This window comes from Pseudonaja textilis, chromosome 1 (assembly GCF_049901715.1).
Source record: "Pseudonaja textilis isolate UNSWEBS1 chromosome 1, rPseTex1.2, whole genome shotgun sequence".
NCBI lineage: Eukaryota > Metazoa > Chordata > Lepidosauria > Squamata > Elapidae > Pseudonaja > Pseudonaja textilis.
Genome location: NC_141990.1, coordinates 5,792,093 through 5,811,794, shown reverse-complemented (window position 1 = coordinate 5,811,794; position 19,702 = coordinate 5,792,093). Strand labels below are relative to the sequence as shown.

Below are 19,702 nucleotides of genomic sequence, written 5' to 3'. Positions count from 1 at the left end.
TGCTGACTCTGTAAACCACTCAGAAGGGGCTGTAAAGCCCTGTGAAGTGGTATATAAGTCTAAGTGAGATTGCTTTTTGTAGGGAATATTTTAACTTGGATTCTTGCACGGACTGGGTATATGTGTGGAAACTCAGACAAATGGTTGTCCGGTCTCTTCTTAAAAACTTCCAGTGTTGGAACATTTTCAACATCTGGAGCCAACTTGTTTCACTGATTAATTGTTCTAAATGTCAGGAAATTTCTCTTTAATTCTAGGTTGCTTCTCTCCTTGATTAGTTTCCACCCATCGCTTCTTGTACTGCCTTCAGGTGCTTTGGAGAATAGCTTGACTCCCTCTTCTTTGTGGCAGCCCCTCAAATATTGGAACACTGCTATTATGTCACCCCCTAGTCCTTCTTTTCATTGGACATACCCAATTCCAGCAACCGTTCTTTGTATGTTTCAGCCTCCAGTCCCCTAAACCTCTTTGTTGCTCTTCTCTCCACTCTTTCCAGAGTCTCAACATCTCTTTTACATCATGGCAATCAAAACTGGATGCCGTATTCCAAGTGTGGCCTTGCCAAGGCACTATACCACTTTAACACTTCACGTGACTTGATCTATCCCTCTGTTTATGCAGCCTAGAACTGCATTGGCTTTTTGGGCAGCTGCTGCACACGGCTGGCTCCTATTCAAGTGATTGTCCACTTGGACTCCGAGATCCCTCTCACAGTTACCACTATTGAGCAAGGTACCACCTATACTGTACCTGTACATTTGGATTTCTTGCCTAATGTAGAACCTTACTTTGGCTTAAAGGCCCCTTCCGATGACACAGTCTATGAACTATCTTCTTGCATAGCTTCTCCCGATTTTGCCAGGGCCCTCATTCCACCCCTGAAATGTTGGATCACGTTAATCAAATCCAAACAAAACCTTCTCAGTCAAGTCTTCAGTATCCAAGGATTACATCTGTTTACAAAGTGTTTGGAAAACCAATAAAGGCAACAACTTACTGTACTTCCCCTTGATGGAAAGCAGACCCCACCAGGGATGAAAGCTGAAGACACGGATCCCTCCCCTCTGTCCACTATGATGTCAGGACTAAAAAATTATTGGATGTGTTAAAATAACCTTCTGCCTGTTTCAAGTATGTCACACTTTGAGGGCTGGATTCTAATCAATTGTAACGACTATTTGGGATGAACCAGAGAACGGAGAGCTTGTTTAATTACCTTGAAAAGGGATCCGTTGACTCCTTTAATACGTCAAAAACAATGCAGCCTCCGCTGCTGATACTTTTAACGTGTAAGTTTTGAGGATCAAAATGTTTTTGGACAGCAAGAAAGAGGCCATCTAAGGAACAAACAGATTTGGGAGGTCTGTTTTCTAATAGCAAATCTTAAGGTCCAGCCTATTTAAGCAGCAGCCTCCAAGGCTGTAAATGATCCAAAGCTGGAAGTTTTTAAGAAGAGATTAGACAACCATTTGTCTGAAGCGGGTGTCGGGTTTCCTGCCTAAGCAGGGGGTTGGAGTAGAAGGCCTCCAAAGTCCCTTCCAACTCTTGTTATTCTAAACAAGGTGACTTCCCTGATTTTAGAAGCAAAAAGCATTTCAGATTTGGTTAATACCTGGGTGAAAGGCAACCAAGGGCTTTCAGCTAGACTGGAAGGCAGCAGTCATACTAGAACAGAGGTCTCCAAACTTGGCAACTTTAAGACTAGAGGACTTCAACTCCCAGAATTCTCCAGCCAGCTGTGCTGGCTGGAGAATTCTGGGAGTTGAAGTCCACTAGTCTTAAAAGTTGCCAAGTTTGGGGATTCCTGTACTGGAAGAAGGAAACGGTAAACCGCTTCAGCTCCGGGGATGTAAAACTGAATATAAAGATGGCCATGAGGTTACTTGAAGGACAACATTCATCGACAAACTACAAATAGTGCAAATAGCTCAGCAAAGTGATTAGACTCATGGAATGAAGTTAGCTGAATGGAGTCAATTTTGTTCTTGGCATCAGAAATGACTGGATGGACCTGGATTTTAAATTGTGCTTCGTCCTCTGTCTGGTGTTCACAATACTTTGCGCTCACATTTTGGAAACCTAGGCATATTTCTTCTTCATCATTGTTAGAGTACCTTTCTTCTCTGTCTCTCTCTTCCTCTCTCTGCCTTTCTCTTTCTCTCTGCTCCTTCCTGTTTCTATCCCTCTTTCTCTCTTTCTTCTTATCTTTCTCTCACACACTTTCCCTCCCTCCCTCCCTCCTTCCTTCCTCCCTCCCTCCCTCCTTCCTTCCCACCACTCTCTCTCTCTTTCTCTCTCTCTTTTCCCAAATGAAAATACCATTTCATCCATCTGCTATAGTGGATTCTAGTCTACAAAGCTTATCCCAGAACATCCCAAAGGTGCTTTTTCTTAAAGAGGCAACTGGACTTTCTGGTTTTTCTTTGAAGACATTTCGCTTCCCACGTTTCATTTCCCACCATCCAGTCAGAGCTGAAGAAGCTTCTTTGGATGAGAAGTGAAACATCTTGAAAGAAAAACCTAAAAGTCCAGTTGCCTCTTGAGAAAACAAAAGCACCTTTGGAACAACCGTGACCTGGAGGACTGAGAAGCTCCATAGACACTTATGCCAGAACAACAACAACAAAAAAAACCCATGTTTTGCAAGAGAACCAGTTTGTTTAACCAACCAGGATCTATTTTTATTTTATTTTATTAATAATATACATGGCACATTAGGACAAACAGCAGGTCCTTGTGTTAGCAATCCAACATTTGAAAAAGAGAGGAAGCGGAGAGAAATTATTTAACAGTAAAGTTAAATAACAGAATATGTATATATTATATGGGTAAGAGAGGAATCCTTGTAGCTATTGTTATCCTCCTCCACAAATAGCAAAAGGCAGAATAAAGTATATAAATGGGAAATCCTGTATCTTGGCACAATTTATATATAGCCTTGGCTTACGGTACTTGAAGTGGAATGATAATTCTCGAGCAAGTGGCTGCGTTCAACCAAAGCTATCCAGAAATAGTCCCATTGTTCAATCACACTATTTTGAAAGCAGTCCAGGAATAACGATAAGAACGACGGAACAGATCCAACCGGTCCTTGTGCGTTCCATCTTTTTCTTTGAATTGTCTTTCAAGTCTCCTTGCAAAACGAGGCACCTTTATTTACAGGAAGTCGCTTAAACATCCATCTTTGACTGGCAAGCAATATGACTATGAGGTAACCACCTCAAACATGCTAACAAAGCGGCCAATAAAATAAAATCTAAGAGCAGGCTCTCGATATCTATTTTATGGATGGCAAATTAATGTTTAATGGCATCTATTAAGAACATCCACATTTCCTAAGCGAACTTCGATCTAGTTGGACAAAAGGACCTGAGGTTCTTCGCCCACTTCAATTAGCTTTTTTATTCAATTGTTTTTTCTAATTTTAACTTTTTTGAAATTATTTTTTATTATATATTTTCCTTTTGTTGGAAGTTAAAACCCATCCCTCTCCTAGAGAAATGATATATTTTAGGATATGCTAAAAAGGCAGAATATTTCCCCTAAAAGAGAAGCAGAAACTCAGAGAGGCAGAAACTCAGCCCCCCCACCCCATTTTGGGAAAGGGCCATTAAGGCCTGGGTCAGTCTATTCTACATAACAAAGATCTACCTCCTTCAAGCAGAGCCATTTCATTGCACCACCCGCCAAGTTTCAGCCAAACTTAGCACACAGACAACCTACAAAGCTAGCTATGACCTCTGACAGCAACCAATCAGGATACTCTTTCTATGCTCCAGGAAGTTCAAAGCCAGAGAGGCTTTTACAGCCACTTGTCCGAAAAGGTACAGGGTTTCCTGCTGGAGCAGGAGGTTGGACTAGAAGACCTCCAAGGTCCCTTCCAGGTCTACTCTAATTAATATTGGCATGTAAAATTGCAAAATGAGTATGTACGCATTACCTGTACTTAAGTACTACCTATACTTGAGACATCATTTTGGTCTCGGGTCTTGCTTGGTTGGTGGACCCTTGATTGTCTTAATCTGGGTTGACTTTGGGGTAGCATGTTTTTGTTTCGTGTCGTTGTTATGGTTTGGGGTTTGCCTTGGTTAAGCTGCCCAGAATCTATCGGAGTGGGCGGCCATCATAACTTTAAACAAACAAACGAACGAATGAAACTTTCACATCTGTTTTCAAAGGGAGGCTTACCATGGAGAGGGGAACCAGACGGACTGCTGGAAAGGCCCGGCACGGGACTGCAGCGCCCTCCTTGTTTGGTGGTCAGCTCTTGCTCGATCTCCTCCAGCCCTGCGCTCTTCTGGAAGCGGCTCATGCGGTTCACGACCCGGGGCGACAGGTGAGTCCGTACGCAGGGCTGCCCTCCGTAGGGGTTGATGGGGAAGACGTGGGAGGTGCCTCGGAGGGTACTGACCGCCACCCACCGGCAGTCGTGGCTGAATGCGATGTCCTGCACCTGGAGAGGGAACAGGGGCGGCAGGACGTCAAGCAGCGCAGTGCATGAATTCGAAGGCAAATCGATAAAAAGAGGAATATTTGTAGCGCAGGGTTGAAATGAGGAGCCCTAGGTGATGTTTCACTACCCAACTAGATAACATCAGTGCTAGGAGAGGAGGAGGGGGGAGGAGGGGAGGGGGAGGAAGACTGTGGGGTCCTTGGTGTTCTCTGAGCTTAGTTGCTTTCTTGCGGACGTTTTATCACCCAACTAGGTAACATTATCAGTGCCAGAAGGGGAAGGAGGAGAATTGTGCGGTTCTTGGTGCTCTCTGAGCTTGGTTGTTTTCTTGCAGACATTTTATGACCCAACCACATAACATCAGTGCTAGAAGAGGAGGGGGGGGGAGGAGGGCGATGGGGAGGAAGAGGAGGAGGAGGAAGACTGTGGGGTCCTTGGTGCTCTCTGAGCTTGGTTGTTTCCTTGCAGGCGTCTCAATACCCGACTAGATAACATCATCCATGCTAGAATCTACTCCACATCACCTGCTCCATGCTAACTTGTTTCTCACAAAAAGTCTGTGTAGGTTACCAGGAGTCCTCAACCCCAATTGGGACCAGCATTTCTGTTGCTAAGCATGGAGGTTGTGAAGTGGGCCGTGCTGAATTTTATGATCTTTTTGTGCCACGTTTGCTAGGTGAATCACCACGGTTGTTAAATGAATCACACAGTCATTAAGAGAATCTGGCTTCCCCCATTGGCTTTGCTGGTTGAAAGCCGGCTGGGAAACTGCACATTTTAAATACATGCTGATGGCTAAGCTCTTGAATTTTGATCAGGTGGGGATCACCACAATTGTGCCCCAAATTTCCATGGTTCCGCAAGACTTTTAAGTGACTTTTGCCCCCATTTTTTACGACCTTTCTTGCCCCTGTTAAGTGAATCACTGCAGTTGTTACGTTAGCATCCCTGGTTGTTAAGCGGATCTGGCTTCCCCATTGGCTTTGCTGGTCAGAAGGTCTGGAGTTCGATCACGTGACCATGGGGATGCGGCAACGGTCGTCGGTGTGAAAACCGGTCCTAAGCCACTTTTTTCAGTGCTGCTGTAACTCTGAACGGTCACCAAAGGAATGGTTGCAAGTCAAGGACTGTGTCAATTCATAAAGTATTCCTGGCCTGCTCTCGAGTTGCCATAGGCAGGAGGGTGGGAGAACTGATGGAGCTGCTCAGGCTGCTATGACTAGAATCACATTCCACACTTATCTTTCTCCAGATTGTATCCCAGGTTACTAGAGCCAGCTGGAGAGACATGTTTTCTACAGCCCACAAAAGTGTGCCGTTGGAGAATGTGTGTCATGTCTCTGTCGGAATGTGATTTGGAGGGGGAGGCCGAGCAGCTGACAGGGAGTGGGGGTATGGCTCCGCTGGCTGTGGAAGAAACTGGGGAAGAGCAAAGTCCGGATGGGCAGAGGTAGAGCAAGGTAGAGAAAATTCAGAGGAAGACTCAGGGCCACCCCCTATTCATCCTAGGGCACGCAGGGAGGAACAGAGAAGGGAGCAATGTGAGTTGTGTGGTTTACGGGGGAGGAAAGGGCCCTGATTCCCTTCATTAGCCGCAGCTGGAAACACAGTGTTTAAAAAGGGAGCTTGCGCACAGCAACTCGTGGGAAGCAAATCGTGAGTTATCTGTTATTGTCAAGGCTTATCTGAGTTCCTGGCGTCTTCCCGACTATGTGTGCTTTGTTGGCCTTTGAAGTCTGTAATTCCTTCTCCTGCCCTATCCAGTTAATTACTGCAGCCTGGTTTGTGTGGATTTTTATTTACAGTTTATATGTACTTTGTTTTCAGACTGAATTTCCTCCACTTAAAAACTCTTTTGGGGAGAGGTTTTTTCTCCAGCCGAAGGTAACTGGACATTGGGGGCAAAGTTGGAGGTATCAAAGGGACTTTTCTTACTTATGTGACTGTTTTGCCTTTGTACCACATCCCTTTGGGTCATCACATTGTGATTTGTGACACACCCTGGAAGGAGGGGGGAAACAGGGTCATAGGTGGGCAGTAAATTACATGGGGCAGAGACAACTGCATTTGGGAAAGTGCCAACATGTTGCTCCTAATAAATAATTGGATTTCTTTTGAAACTTGGCTGGAGGCTCATTAATTAATTAGGGCATCCGTCGGAATCCTGACAGACTATCTGTGTATAAAAAGGATGGAAGAGTTCTCGCAAAAGTTATCCTTGGAGATATGGAGCCAACAACGGCTGCTGAAGTTTCAAAACTCAAAATGGAGTTGCAGGCATAACCCATCGATACAGGGAGTCCTCGACTTACAACAGTTCAAAGTTACAATGGCACCGAAAAAAGGGACTTAGGACCATTTTTCCACACTTACAACCATTACAGCTTCCCCATTACGGTCACTGGATCAAAATTCAGACGCTTGAAATGTAACTCATATTTATGACGATTGCCGTGTTCTGGGGTCATGTGATCCCCTTTTGTGACCTTCTGACAAGCAAAGTCAATGGGCCAGATTCACTTAACAATCATGTTACTAACTAAACATCTGCAGTGATTCACTTAACAACAGTGGCAAGAAAAGTCATCAAATGGGGCAAAACTCACTTAACAAATGGTTCACTTAGCAACGTAAGTTTTGTGTTCAATTGTGGGCTATAAGTCGAGGACTACCTATACTCCATAGGAAACCTTCCCTTCCTCCTGTATAGAAAATATTGGGGTAGGAGGAACAAGGATTTTTTTTTTGTTAATTAAGAGCAGAAGGGGGTCAAAAGTTAAGGTTTAAACTTTGGGGTCAAAAGTTTTATTAACACAAAGCCAGGTTTGCGGGGAGTTTTAATACCGAATCCAGCAACCCAATAACTTTAGAAGGGCCTTAAAAGGTTCTTTAGCTCAATCAAGGGCCCAGCTCGATAAAGCACATGGTTGTTGCAGCAACACAAATTGCCACACACACACACACAAAAAAAAAACCACAGGAGCCTGCTGTCATTTTTTTTCAACTGGATTTGGCTCTGGGTTCTGGTTTTTATAGGACGTCTTAGCTTCTTGCTCATTTTTTCATCCCCAGAAAACAAGAAAACGAGAGGTAAATAATCACCAGCAAAAAAAACAGATCTCTCCCCAAAGTTTTGGATGTGGTCTGAAATTAAAGGGGAGGGGAGATTCCCCTCTTCCCACAGGAGGAAGGACTTTGAACGTTTTTCTTTCTTTTTTCCCCCTGAATGAAATTGCATGAAAACGTGCGGATCGTTCCCAGCCAACCGTCTGAAAAAAATAAAATAAAAAAATGAAGGTTTCTTAGAGGTTCAAATCTGGGAAGCTATAACTTGATTTGGAAAATGGGGCACTCGGAAAATAGCGAGGGGATGAGGAGGCCTTCAAGACTCCCTTCACCGAAGCCACATTTTCTGATGGATTCGGTGCCTGTCTTGACTCACACAATGAAATGCATTGGTTATCCTGAAAGATTCCACTTTGGATATTATCTGGAAAAAGTGCCGAGAAGAGCAACAAAGGTGATTAGGGGCAGTGGTGGGATTCAAACATTTTTTACTACTGGTTCTGTGGGCCTGGCTTGGCGGGCGTGGCAGGGGAAGGATACTGCAAAATCCCCATTCCCTCCCCACCCCACTAGCCTGCTTTCCAGCTCCGTTCTCCTGTGCAGGGCAACCAAAGGAGACCCAGCCGATCAGCTGGGACTCAATGGGAGGCAGAGAAGAGATGGGGGCGGGCCAGTCAGAGGTGGTCTTGGCTGGTTCTCCGAACTACTCAAAATTTCTGCTACCGGTTCTCCAGAACTGGTCAGAACCTGCTCAATACCCCCTCTGATTAGGGGACTGGAGGATAAAACATACGAAGAACGGTTGCTGGAATTGGGTATGTCTAGTCTAATGAAAAGAAGGACCAAGAGGGGACATGATAAGAGGGTCCCAGGGTTTGAAGGGCTGCAACAGAGAAGAGGGGAACAAGCTATTTTTCAAAGCACCTGAAAGCAGGATGAGAAGCAATGGATGGAAACTCATCAAGGAGAGAAGCAACCTGGAACTAAGGAGGAATTTCCTGACAGTAAGAACAATTAGTGGAACAGCTCGCCTCTAGAAATTGTGGGTGCTCCAACACTAGAAGTTTTTAAGAAGAGATTAGACAGCCATTTGTCTGAAAGCAGGGGTCCCCAACCACCGGGCCCCGGACCGGGACTGGTCCGTGGATCATTTTGTACCGGGCCGCAAAAAATGAATAATCGTGATTAAAATATATATAAAAATATGTTTTTGCTTCCGGGGGTCTTATTTTGAAAGACAACCACTTCCGCCCTCGCCTAACTTCCACGCTTGACTCTTTGGCGCGTATTTATCCTGCATCAGCAATGCAAGCTAGCCCTCGCAAAATGCAGGAAAACAAGCCCAGAGCTCCCACCGATTCTACATTTTGGTGAGTTGATATTATAGTGTTTTCGTTATTGGAACCTTGTTTCTGCGTGAAACTGGTCCCTGGTACAAAAAAGGTTGGGGACCACTGGTCTGAAAGAGTCCCCTGCTTGATCAGGGGGGTTGGACTAGAAGACCTCCAAAGGTCCCTTCCAACTCTATTCTTCGATTATTGTCAAGGCTGACTCGTAACGCACTTCTACTCACAACCTGACAATCGGTAAAGTTATACAGGTGCACCTTGACTTACAACGGTTCGTTTAGGACCGTTCAAAAGTTACAACGGCACTGAAGAAAGGGACTTAGGACCACTTTCCACAGTTGTGACCTTTGCAGCATCCCCCAGGATCATGCGATCAAAAACCAGGCGTTTGGCAACTGACTCACATTTATGATGGTCGGCGTGTCCTGGGGTTACGTGGTCCTCTTTTGTGACCTTCTGACAAGCAATCTCAAGTGGGGAGACAGGTTTATTTAACAACCAAGTCCCCAACTGAACAACAGCAGTAATTTCCTTAACAACGATGGTAAAAATGGTTGTTAGATGGGGACCACAGACCCTGCAAAGTGGGTTAGGAAGGAAAAGCTAGAACCAAAAAGAAAATAAAATCCTCTCGCCCCCCATGTTTGGCCATCCTGCAGGTCGAGAATACTGTCCCTCTCTCTTTCTCTCTCCATGGGAGGGAAAAAATTGTGCAGTTGCCAAAACAACTTTCCGGAAAAGAAAATAACATTTTTGCAAAATACTTATCTTTTTTTTTAATTTAAGGGTATCCTACGCTATCAAGGAGCCTTCTGGGTAGACAAAAAAAGGCAGTGGGGCCACGGATAACACTGCCACTGGCACTTATGGCTTTTCCACAGGGGTTATTTAAGAGAAAAGGGCATCCAAACCCTGAAAGAGGCAAACGGAGATGCTTCTCTCTACGATACAGTGAGCCCAAGATGATTTTGCCAAGCCAAAATAGCGCCTCAATTCTACAGGCCCTGAAGCCATGCCACACCACCAAAGGAATTATGAATATACAGTGTGTGTGTGTGTCTGTGTGTGTGTGTAATACTTTCCTCCTAAAATGCTCCGAAGCCTTGCCACACCGCAAAGAAATTGTGAACATACAGTATGTGTGTGTGTCTGTGTGTGTACTGTATGTATTACGAGTATACATATACATAGCAACAGCACTTATATACCGCTTCACACTGCTTTACAGACCTCTCTAAGCGGTTTACAGAGTCAGCATTTTGCCCTCCCAACAATCTGGGTCCTCATTTTACTGACCTCGGAAAAATGGAAGGCTGAGTCAACCTTGAGCCGGCTAGGATCGAACTGTTGGCAGTTGGCAGAAGTAGCCTGCACCACTGCATTCTAAGCACATATCCACATCCACATCCATCTATCCATCCACCCACCCACCCGCTTACCTACCTACCAAGCTATCTAGCTATCTATCTCCTGGATCTACCTACCTACCTTCCTACCTACCTACTCTAAAACTCTCCAAGCACGTTTTAAATGTATAGCATTTAAATGAGAAACATATTGTTGGCTTTGTGGCACGGAAGACCCAAGGCTGAGATTGGCTCAAAGGGTGAGAGATCAAACATTCTTCCTTTGTTAATAGCAGATACAGATGCTGAATGCCAACAGAAATACACCCTTGATAGACAAGCACCATCATGCTGAAAAGGAACCCCAGATCTGCAGAAATACAGGAAGATACTCGACTTAACGACCACAACTGAGCCAATATTTATATTGCTAAGTGAAATATTTTCTTAAGTAAGTTCTTGGCCCATTCTATGGCCTTTCTTCCTATGGTTCTTAAGTGGATCCCTGCAATCATTAGACACTTTTTTCAGTGCTGTTGTAACTTTGAACGGTCACTAAATGAACTGTTATAAGTTGAGGACTACCCCTACACTCCCCTAATAGACAAGCATCAGGATGCCGAAAAGGATCCCAAATCTGCAGAAATATACTGAAAGAACATAATTAACGCTGAACATGATTACTACGCTTGGATTGCCGCATCAATTAGATATGTTTTCTTTGCTTTAAGCAGTTTCACACTTATTAAGAGCAAAGGGATTTTTATTATCAAATAGTTTTGCATTTATCATGGTGCGTCTGTGGGACATTTTATCCATGCAGATTAGAAGGTTTATGTATGAAATAAAAGAGTCATATTTACAGAAAGGAGAAGGAAGCTGTGACTCAGACGATCTTAAACTTAATTCCCATTTTAGTAACGGAAATGGTTGGGAATTATATCAGATGTAGTCTGGTATCATCCTTACGACCACAGCTTCCTCATCCGTGACATACAACTTAATCCCAGGCAAAGAATTTTCCCTTGGTTTGAATGTTCAAACTCTTAATTTAAAGTTTTATACATGATTTATGTCTCTGGGGTCTTTGATATTCTCTGAGCTTGGTGGTTTTCTTGCAGATGTTTCATGACCAAAGTAGGTAACATCAGTGCACTGATGACGTTAGCTAGTTTGGTAATGAAACGTCTGCAAGAAAACCACCAAGTTCAGAGAGCACCCAGGACCCCACAGTTCAACCCTGAGCTACAAATATTCTCTTTGGTGATTTATGGTTCTTTTTTGTGTCATCTAGGAATGACAAGAAATTAGGCTCATCAAGTAATAAAACATCATCTATCCTCCCATCCGGCAGAAAGGATACTTAAGGAGACTAAACTAGCTAAGTCTTTCCTGCAATAGTTTTCTTATCGAAACCAAGAACTTTTTGTTTATATAGTGATCTCTTATGTATCAAAGATGCTAAAGCCAAGGGAGGATTTAGGCTTTTTTTTCCAAGAAGGAAAACCCATTTCCAGCCCTTTAAGGACAGACAAAACCACTTCAAGCACCTCAGGTCTAAGTGACTGGGCTCCACGAAAAGTCTAAAGAAGCAGCAATCACATATTTTAAAATTAACCCAATCCAAGATGAATGGGTTTTCATAGCAACCAATGCCAACGTATCGGAAGAGCCAGGTTAGTTTTGTAGGAAGGCACTACCCCTCCCCAGATTAAAATATTCTTTATTCTTAATATTAAAAAGAGTCAGGATAGACTATTTCCCCCAAAGGAGAAATGAAAAAAACATGTTCTTAAAGGCAGAAAGGAGACCCAGTCTTTCTTAATAGCCTACAGCATATGCCTGAAAGTCTTTAGAGATGGATACTTTGTGCCCATTAAGAAATTCTGGCCTGCCTATTCATAAACAAAATCCCTTCAGCCCAGCTTCCCCAGAAAGGGGTTAAAAGTAGAAAAGCAAAGACTTCTAAACTCTACATTTCCCCACCCAAATTCTACATGATCTTTAGGATATAATAGGATAACGCCCCACCATTAGAATAGCAAAAGGCACAAGGCTCACTACATTGCATAATCCCCTGGAGCATCTCAAAACCGTACAAAGCTCCATCCATTCACCCAGCCAAGGGATCAGCTGTCCCAGAACTGCATGCTGTTGTTGGTTCTGCTCATCAATAAACCTTCTTTCTTAAGCAGCCTCCATCTTATTCCCAGCTTGGAACTGGACTTGATTTTTCTTCCTACAAGTTTCATTACTTTATTAAATAGGAGAGGGCTTAAGATCAACTTTAGCCACGTTTTCACAGTGGATGGTTTTTCCCAATTCTTTGGGTACTCTGCAGGAAAGAGGCCCAAAATCCAAAATTCAAAGTTACAAGGGCATTGAAAAAAGGGACTTATGGCCATTTTCCACACTTACGACCATTGTAGCATCCCCCATGGTCACGTGATCAAAATTTGGACACATGGTAACTGGTCTGTAATTATGACGGTTGCAGTGTCCCAGGGTCATGTGATCCCCTTTTGCGATTTTCTGATAAGCAAAATCAATGGGGAAGCTGGATTCACCTAACAACTGTGTTACTATCTTAACAATTGCAGTGATTTACTTAACAACTGTGGCAAGAAAGGTCATAAAATGTGGCAGAACTCACTTGATAACAGAAATTTTGGGCTTGATTGTGGTCATAAATTGAGACTGGCTGTATTTGAAACAAAAGCACAACTAAAGCATCTAAAATTTTAAAAAACTGTATTGAAACCCCACATGATTAAAAAAAACCATAGGTCTCTGAAAATATAATGAAGAAAATCACCCACCCAATTGGATAGGGGTAGCCTCCACATTCTGGCACTTCTCCACCCAATATTCATTCATTCATTCATTCATTCACTCATTTCCCCTTTAATTTTACAGATGGATGGATGGACGGATGGACAGATATTACAAATAACTAAAGGTGGAGAACAATATGTGGCCCCTATTCATTTCACAGAATAGCCCAACGAGTTGAATCAGTATCAATAAAACAGCTCCACACATCCCAATGGCTAAGAGTCACTTTATTGGGAAGATGGGCAGTGTAAAAATTTCATAAATAAATTAACTGGCAATAGCACTTAAGACTTGTGCTTTACAGCCATCTCTAAGCCATTTTACAGAGTCAGCCTCTTGCCCTCAACAAACTGGGTCCTCATTTTACTGACCTTGAGTCAACCTTGAGGCAGTCAAGATCGAACTTTCAGGCTGTGAGCAGAGTTAGCCTGCAATACTGCATTATAACCACTGTGCCATCACGGATTCCATTCCCATTCCATTCCATTCCTTTCCTTTCCTTTCTTCTTGCCTTCCTTCGCAAGCAAGGAAGTCTTATATACCGCTTCACAGTGCTTTACAGTTCTCTCTAAGCGGATTACATTATTATTATCAATCTTAACCTCCTCCAGAGTGATGGCAGAATTTCGGCCAAACCTCAATCTTCGAAACTGCTCTAAAAAGGATTCTATCAGAGCAGCGTTCCTCACCCTTGGGTACTTTTACGTTGGGTGGGCTTCATCTCCCAGAATTCCCCAGCCAGCCATGAATTCTGGGAGTTGAAGTCCACAAGTCTTAAAGTTGCCACAGTTGGACAGTCCTAATCTAAATCTTAGAGGATAAGGTGGGAACTTGTGTATTGTTCCAATCCTCTGCTCTTCTGGAGCTGGGAAAAAAACACAACCCTGCACAATTCTTTATCGCTCTCTGCGGTGAAGTCCTGCAGAGCAACAGGACGGTTGGAAGAAAATGAGCCATGTACAATCCATTAATGGAGTTCTTAATTTGAGAGCCAACCACCTTACATCCCTTAAATTTGTTGGCTTTCAACGCTTTCCAGCCCACCCTCTTACGTTCCCTAGATCAAAGGACAGGCGGCTGGCTGGTGGGCCAACTGAGACCACTGAAAGGTTCTTCAATGCTAGGATGCCTTTGGAGGACACATGGTGAACATGTGTAAAGGGAGGGGCTGCTGGTCCAGAGTCCATGTGTACGGCATAAAGCGTGAAAGGGGCTTTTATGCGTATCTAACAACGGTGCACACGCACACCACACACACAGAGGCCGTTTTCCAACCATGCATTATAAATGTGTAGGTTGGAATGAAGCCAGCAGCCGTGATCCTCCTTCCTATTCATCTCCAGAGTAAGTGAACTCCTGGGAGGAATTGAAGATAAGCCTTCATGTCTTAAATGAACCGATCCTCAACTACTCAACAACAAACGCCGGATGAAGTGAGCCAAGGACAGGATAATTCAGAAACCATATGAGTTCTCCTTCTCAGCTTTGGTCTGGGGTGTCATGACAAGAGATTGTAGAAGCTTTTCTTTCTTTCTTTCTTTCTTTCTTTCTTTCTTTCTTTCTTTCTTTCTTTCTTTCTTTCTTTCTTTCTTTTCTCTCTCTCTCTCTCTCTCTCTCTCCCCCCTCTTTCTTTCTTTCTCTTTTTTTGTTCTCTCTTTCTCCCTTTCTTTCTTTCTTTCTTTCTTTCTTTCTTTCTTTTTCTCTCTCTTTCTTTCTTTCTTTCTCTTTCTCTCTCCCCTTTCTTTCTTTTCTTTCTTTTTCTTTTTCTTTCTTTCTTTCTTCTCTCTCTCTCTCCCCTTTCTTTCTCTTTCTTTCTTTCTCTTTCTTTCTTTCTTTCTTTCTTTCTTTCTCTTTCTCTCTCTCTCCCCTTTCTTTCTTTCTTTCTTTCTTCTTTCTTTCTTTTTCTTTCTTTCTTTCATTCTCTTTCTCTTCTTTCTTTCTTTCTTTCTTTCTTTCTTTCTTTCTTTCTTTCTTTCTTTCTTTTCCTTTCTTTCCTCTCTTTTTCTCTCCTTTCTTTCTTTCTTTCTTTCTTTCTTTCTTTCTTTCTTTCTTTCTTTCTTTCTTTCTTTCTCACAAGCGGTATGGGCCTTTTTTACCTACACCTCAAGGGAAAATATCACCAACAATACAGAATAACCAAGTTGGAAGGGACCTTAAGGTCTCTAGCCCAACCCACTACTCAAGCAGGAGACCCTCCTATGCTATTCTGCACAGCTGTAATATTGCAATATTCGAGAGGCTGACACGAAGTAGAGAGGCTCAACTTATTTTCCAAAGCACCAGAAGGGCCAGGACCAGGAACGACGGATGGAAACCAATCAAAGAGAGAAACAACCTGTAAGTAAGGAGAAACTTCCTAACAGTCAGGACAATTAATCAGTGTAACAGCTTGCCACCAGAAATTTGGGATGTGCCATCACTGAAAGTTTTTAGCAATAGCACTTAGACTTATATACCACTTCACAGTGCTTCACAGCCCCCTCTAAGTGATTTACAGAGTCAGCCTCTTGCTCCCAACAATCTGGGTCCTCAGTTGACCCACCTTGGAAGGATGGAAGGCTGAGTCAACCTTGAGCCTGGTGAGATTCAAACGGCCAAATTGCAGGGCAGCCAGCAGCCAGCAGATGTAGCCTGCAGTACTGCACCCTAACCACAAAAATGATCGGTTCATTTTAAAGACTGGAGACTGGAGGCCGCTGCTTCTCTGAAATGGTACAGGATCTCCTGGTTGAGCAGGGGGTTGGACTAGAAGACCTCCAAGGTCCCTTCCAGCTCTATTCTATTCTAAATGACTGTCCAGTCTCTTCTTGACACCTCCAGTGATGGAGCATCCACCATTTCTGGAGAGAAGCCATTCCATTGATTATTGTTCTCGCTGTCATGAAACTTCTTCTTAATTCTAGGTTGGATCTCTTTTTGACAAGCTTCCAGCGACTTTGCTTCTTGTCCTGCCTTCTGCTTTGGAGAACAGGTTGACCCCCTTTTCTTCTTTGTGGCAGCCCCTCAAATATTGGAAGGTTGTTATCATGTCACCCCTAGTCCTTCTCTTTGTTAAGACTAGACAATAGCCAGTTCCTGCCATCGGGGTTTTTTTTTTTATACATTTTGGCTCCAGCCCTTTGATCATCTTCGTTGCTCTTTGCACAGACGTTCTAGAGTTTCAACACCTTTTTTGTACCTTGGTGACCAGAACCGGACCAGTGCAGGGTTCTATGCCGCCTGTGGCGTGAACCACCAAGGCAGGATCCTATTAGTGGCTTTTTCACGTTTATGCTCTAAGTCATCCAATTTCTGCTCATCTTGTGGGCTAATGGACCAAGCACGTGTATTTATTTATAACATCCCTCCACATTTGTTGTTAAATTGTGAGGTTATGTTTGGAGAGGAAAAATGCAACAGGGCTTTTTATTCCCGATATATTTACACTGATTGCTTTGCATTTGAAGATCGGACGGGAGGTCAAGCGGGCTTTTAAATACATCACTGGGATAAAATTCCTAGGAGCAGCCAAACTCCCTAAACAGATTCAACAGGATGGGGCCGAATAAATGGTTAAATAATGCAGATCACTCAAGTAGAAGCGATACCCCTCTCAAGCCACATGAGTGAGGCCACACGTGGAATATGGAGTCCGGGTCACCAGAATGCAAAAAAACACACACACAAAAATGCAGAAAGTGGACAGAGAAGAGCAACTAAGATGACGACGGGGGGGGCACAACCCTCTCGGACCGTGGACCATTGGGAACCAGACTGTGCAAGTGTGCAAAGTGAGCATGGAAAGTTCCATTTGCACAAGTGGCGGGCATGCAAGCAAAACCATCCTCTTCTCCCCCACCAGACAGCCAGAAAGATTGGGGACCGCCGTGATAACAGGTCTTATTCAGGGGTGGGATTCAGCCGGTTTGGGGCTGGTTCGGGTGAACCGGATGTTAAATTTGCATCTGGTTCACTGAACCGGTAGTTGAGCCGACTGGCTGGCGTCACCCACCCTGCCCCTCCCCTCCCAGGAGTCCCCACGGGGCCCGTTTTGGATGCAGGTAAGTGTAGGGTCCGTGCAGAGGCTGTGGGAGGGCAAAACAGGGCCCGCTTTCTGGAGGGCCTCCGGAGCCCAGGGGAGGCCATTTTCATTCTCCCAGAGGCCCAAAGGAAGCCTCCAGACTCTGGGGAAGGTGAAAAACAGCCTTCCCAGAAATCCCGATAGGTCAAACCCACCCTGGCCATGCCCACTTAACAACGGGGCCGAGAACCGGTGGCTGGGATTTTTCAATCCCACCCCTGGTCTTTATTAATTAATGGAATGGTTTGCCTCCTGCCGTTGTGGGTGCTCCCTCAATAGAGGCTTTTAAGAAGAGATTGGACAACCTTTCGACCAGGATGGTATCAGGTCTCCTGCCCACAGCAGAGGGTTGGACCAGAAGCCCATCCAACCCTTTGATTCTATGGTCCGTGAGTAGCTCAACATAGAGGGAAACCAAGTAGGTAAGGATATGTGACACAGGTACACACAGAAGTCAGGAGAAAGTTTGGATTCCACCAATCAGTGCGGACATTTTTAGGAAATGATTTGCCTCTTTTGCAACTTCTCAGAAGTCCAAAGGCTAAAGGGGTGGGAGTTGAGAGCAGCCTCAGTTCTCGTCTCTGTTACCAATGACTTGTCTTTTAAACAGCTGCAAACAGACTGGATGAATTTATTGCCTGGTCAGGTGAACCCAAGTTTGAGGTTGGAGCCAAGCAGATCCTGAAGCAACCCTATCTGATGATGGTTATTTTCGTAACCACTATCTTCTGAAGACTTATGAAAGGGGGCGATGAAGCAGCTGTGTCTTCTCATCAGATAATGGCCTTGGTGGTGAAGGAGCAGGAATCTGACCACCCTTTTAATTATTTTCAAAGAGAACAGCCTGGGCAGCCATATGTCGAAACTTCACAGAAGTCATTTTTCTAAGGCCTCTTCTGTTTGAAGACCTGCCCAGTTGGAGATCAAGAACCAGAAGGACGGATAAGATGTGTCGTAAACAAATGGCTATTTATTTATTGTTCAAAGCATGGGCTGCCCTATTCTAGCGTGATCCAGGACAGCATATAAGACATTTTAAAACAACGCTATACCAAGTGGTACAAAATAAAAATGTCACCGGTGGTGTTAATACCACTTTGGAATAGCTTGGTAAGGCCACACTTGGAATATTGCATCCAGTTTTCGTCGCCACGATGTACTGTATATAAAAAAAAGAAGTTGAGACTCTAGAAAAGAGTGCAGAAAAAAAGCCATGAAGAGAATTAGGGGACTGGAGGCTAAAACATATGAAGAACGGTTGCAGGAATTGGGTATCTCTAGTCTGATGAAAAGAAGGACCCAGGGTGATATGATAGCAGTCTTCCAATATCTCAGGGGCTGCCCCAAAGAAGAGGGAGTCAAGCTATTCTCCAAATAGGCAGAAAGGACAAGAAGCAACGGGGGGAAACTCATCGAGGAGAGAAGCAACCTAGAATTAAGGAGAAATTTCCTGACAGTGAGAACAATTAACCAATGGAATAGCTCGCCTTCTGAGCTTGTGCGTGCTCCATTACTGGAGGTTTTCAAGAAGAGGTTGGACAGCTATTTGTCTGGAATAGTAGGATCTCCTGTTTCAGCATAAAGCTGGATTAGAAGAACTCCAAGGTGCCTTTCAACTCTTGTTATTCTGAGCCACTATCCAATAAGGGGCCTGCCAACCACTCAAGCCCAAGGCTCTGGGGGAACAGTCAGGATTTAAGGGCTTACTTACATTTGGATCCCTGGGGGGAAATCCTGCTCCAGTGCTGTGACACAGGAAGTCCATTTCTTAGTTTCCAGCATTTCATCACTGACTCTATCCAATCACATGGGACAGGCAGAAATTTGGGCCCCCTGAGCCCTTCACTGCTAGAGCGAGATACACTGGTTCCATTTTATTTCTCATTAAATGAACAAAATTTCATTCTAACGTTGGGTATATGCAAGTTAAGGGGCATGATGGCTCAGCATTAAAGATACTGAAAAGCTAAACTGCCCGGATTTGAGTCCCACATGTCGTGCGACGGGTGAGCTCCTGTTCCCTCGCTGCAGCTCCTGCCCACCTAACAGTTCGGAAGCGTGCAAGCGCAAGTAGATAAATGGTACCACTTTGGTGGGAAGGTAACAGCCTCCCATGTGCCTTTGCCATATATCCAGCTGACCACATGACCATGGAAAAGGTCTTCAGACAAGGCTGGCTCCCTCAGCCAAGAAACGGAGAAGAGCCCTGGGCCTTAGAGTCGGACGTGACTGACAGGGAAATTTCACCTTCACATGCAAATTATAAACCCATCATCTTATTTTGATAATGCAAAACTGGCTTGGTGGTCAAGAAAGGGGCCACTTTAAGTCAATCCGATGGTGAACTTCTTGAATCTGAGTTCAGGAAGGCCTCAGCTGTATTCTGTAGTCCGGCCCTTGTATGACAAAGTATGAGTCATTCATTAACTGTAATATTTTGAGCCTGTGGATAACATGTTTTCCATTCGGAAGAACTCAAGATTCCAATGTCTTCAGTTTCAAACTTCTTTCAATGAGAAAGTTTTATATGCCAGGACTTGACACTTCGGGACCAGCTGTATCAGATATCTGAATTGGTTTTGATGGGGCCTAA

General features: G+C 44.1%; 1 protein-coding gene across 6 annotated transcripts in view; it reads right to left on the bottom strand.

Moving 5' to 3' along the window:
• BCAS3 (BCAS3 microtubule associated cell migration factor) overlaps positions 1–19,702 on the bottom strand; it is a 604,042-nt gene that overhangs the window by 404,528 nt on the left and 179,812 nt on the right. For all 6 annotated transcript variants that reach the window (XM_087924910.1, XM_026710222.2, XM_087924916.1 and 3 more), the window contains exon 15: positions 4,189–4,453. In XM_087924910.1, the coding sequence (XP_087781036.1) occupies positions 4,189–4,453 (265 nt within the window). The remainder of the gene's footprint in view (positions 1–4,188; positions 4,454–19,702) is intronic.